The 2,187-nt window shown below is 41.4% G+C and overlaps 2 protein-coding genes across 2 annotated transcripts in view; both read right to left on the bottom strand.

The window, feature by feature from the left end:
• The window catches only part of LOC100634798 (dimethylaniline monooxygenase [N-oxide-forming] 2-like), a 2,184-nt gene extending 1,415 nt beyond the window's left edge, over positions 1-769 (bottom strand). The window contains exon 1 of the mRNA XM_019998338.1: positions 1-769. This exon is cut by the window's left edge and continues 1,415 nt beyond it. Within this exon, the coding sequence (XP_019853897.1) occupies positions 1-695 (695 nt within the window). The 5' untranslated portion in view covers positions 696-769.
• A 60-nt stretch (positions 770-829) lies between these two features.
• Positions 830-2,181, bottom strand: LOC100634923 (dimethylaniline monooxygenase [N-oxide-forming] 2-like). Its single transcript, XM_003382897.3, has one exon. The coding sequence runs from the start codon at positions 2,162-2,164 to the stop codon at positions 923-925; it is 1,242 nt and encodes a 413-aa protein (XP_003382945.2). The 5' UTR covers positions 2,165-2,181; the 3' UTR covers positions 830-922.
• Positions 2,182-2,187: the final 6 nt, after the last annotated feature.

Consider the following 2,187-nt stretch of genomic DNA (forward strand, 5'->3'; position numbering starts at 1 on the left):
TCAAGGGCTTGTGGCTTTTTCCAAGGTAGGATCTTATTATATCGGCGAAAAAAATGCTGACCTCTTGGAACACTCCAGTAGATAGTACTGGAGTGATTAAACCAGTCTGAGCATATATCAGCAGCAGTTTCTCCTCCTCCATATATGAGGAGTCTCTTCCCACGATATGCCGCTAATGGCTCTTTGATCTCTTTTGCATGATAGACCGAACCAGTGAAATCCTTGAATGTCGTATCCTTCGGGTCAGTTACTGGAACTGTTTGCCCAGTACAAACGACAAGGAATCTGCTAGTGTACGTGTCACTATTAGCAGTAGTAATGTGCCATAGACCATCTCTCTTCTCTGCACTGGTCACTGTAGTGTTGAATACTATGCGGGGGAGGACATGAAAGAAAGAAGAATATGACTGCAGATACTGCAGGACTTGCTGATGGTGCGGAAACTCGATACCCTCAGGCATAGGATAGTCAGACATTTCACTAACTGTAGCCGAGGAGGTAGTACGAGTTGATTTCATGACAGTCTTTTCAGTAGGATCATCAGAATAGTACCATAGCCCACCCAGCCCATCTCTTCTCTCCAGGGCTACAACAGTGAGTCCTTCTTCCAACATGTACTTGGTAGCTGTAACTCCAGACCATCCTGCTCCAATAACTGTCACATCATGATGCCTTCTCTTATTAGCACTCTCCATTTCTCAGGCCGGCTTTCAACATAAGATACTGATGCTATGCGGAAATGAAGGCAAGACAGCCCTTGAATGTAGAATCCAGTGACTGATTAATAATAATTATTATTAACAATAGACTATGATAAAAATAAAACTATTTTGAATAAATTATTATAAAGAATGAATTTAGTATGTATGCATGCCTTACACAAAATGGTCTAATAATTTATGATTTATAAAATTTGATTCTCTTACTCAGTTGGTGGTAGCTGTGTCTTGTTGTCAAATAAATATTTTTTAGGGAAGCACCATACCCAATTCAGAAACTGACCTAGTCGTATGTTATACAAGAGCCTACCAATGCCAGCAGATTGCAACTTATACTTAATATACTCGAGGCAGGAGAGGAAGGAGTCAAAAAGGGTTATACGTAGGAACAGTAGTAGGAGGAGATGAAGAGGGGATGTAGTACCAATGCGATGCCTCTCAAGCGTTGCTATGGCCTGGGCTTGATGCTCTTTCTCATTCAGCCTGAATAACGCTCCATTGTAAGGCGCCATTATTGCTACGTAAAAATCATATTTGTTCCTTTTGAAAAGTTTCCATGCGTCTGGATAAACCCTAGCTTGTCTGCTAAGGTCAGTTAGGTATATGCCTGCTTCTACTATCTTGTCTCTTGGTTGCACTGTCGTCTTGAAGTATTGCTGCCAAAAAAATTTATCGGCTTTTGTTTCATTGAGCCTCTCAGCTTCTGGCTTCAGTGGGATGCTACCACTGTTTATCCTTGCTAGCCATCTTGATTGCATTTCAATTATTGCAAACATGGAGCCAATCACTGGACGAATGTATCCAACAAAAGCAAGAGATGGGTCTTCGTTATTGAGAACATGCTTGTGCAATTCGAGAAAATTTTGTGGCCTCCTTTCTTCTGGTAAAAAAGAGAAAGACTCTTTGTAGCCTGTGCTCAGTATGACAATATCAAACTCTGAGCTTGAGCCATCAGCAAACTTTATTTCTTTTCCATTGCAGGAAGTGATGGCACCCTTAGGCATTAATCTCTTGTAGTCGACTAGGTCAAGAATGTGCCCATTCTTATTAATAAACTGATGCATAAATGGAGTACCATTTCTCCATTCTGGTATTCCATGACCTTGATAGGCTAGCAATGATCCACTGGTAGTCCACTTACATATCCATGCAAGCCCGGGCTTACTGCAGTGAAAAGGTGTTATCATTCTAAGCAAATGTGATGATGCCTTATCAAACGCTTGAGGTTTCTTCCAAGGCAGAATTTTACCGTAACGTCGGAAAAAATGTTGACCTCTTGGAACACTCCAGTAGATAGTACTGGAATGATTAAACCAGTCTGAGCATATATCAGCAGCAGTTTCTCCTCCTCCGTATATGAGGAGTCTCTTCCCACGATATGCAGCTAATGGCTCCTTGATCTCTTTTGCCTGATAGACCGAACCAGTGAAATCCTTGAATATCATATCCTTTGGGTCGGTTACTGGAA

The sequence above is a fragment of the Amphimedon queenslandica genome, unplaced genomic scaffold, assembly GCF_000090795.2.
Source record: "Amphimedon queenslandica unplaced genomic scaffold, v1.1 AMPQUscaffold_13519, whole genome shotgun sequence".
NCBI classification, from domain to species: Eukaryota; Metazoa; Porifera; class Demospongiae; order Haplosclerida; family Niphatidae; genus Amphimedon; species Amphimedon queenslandica.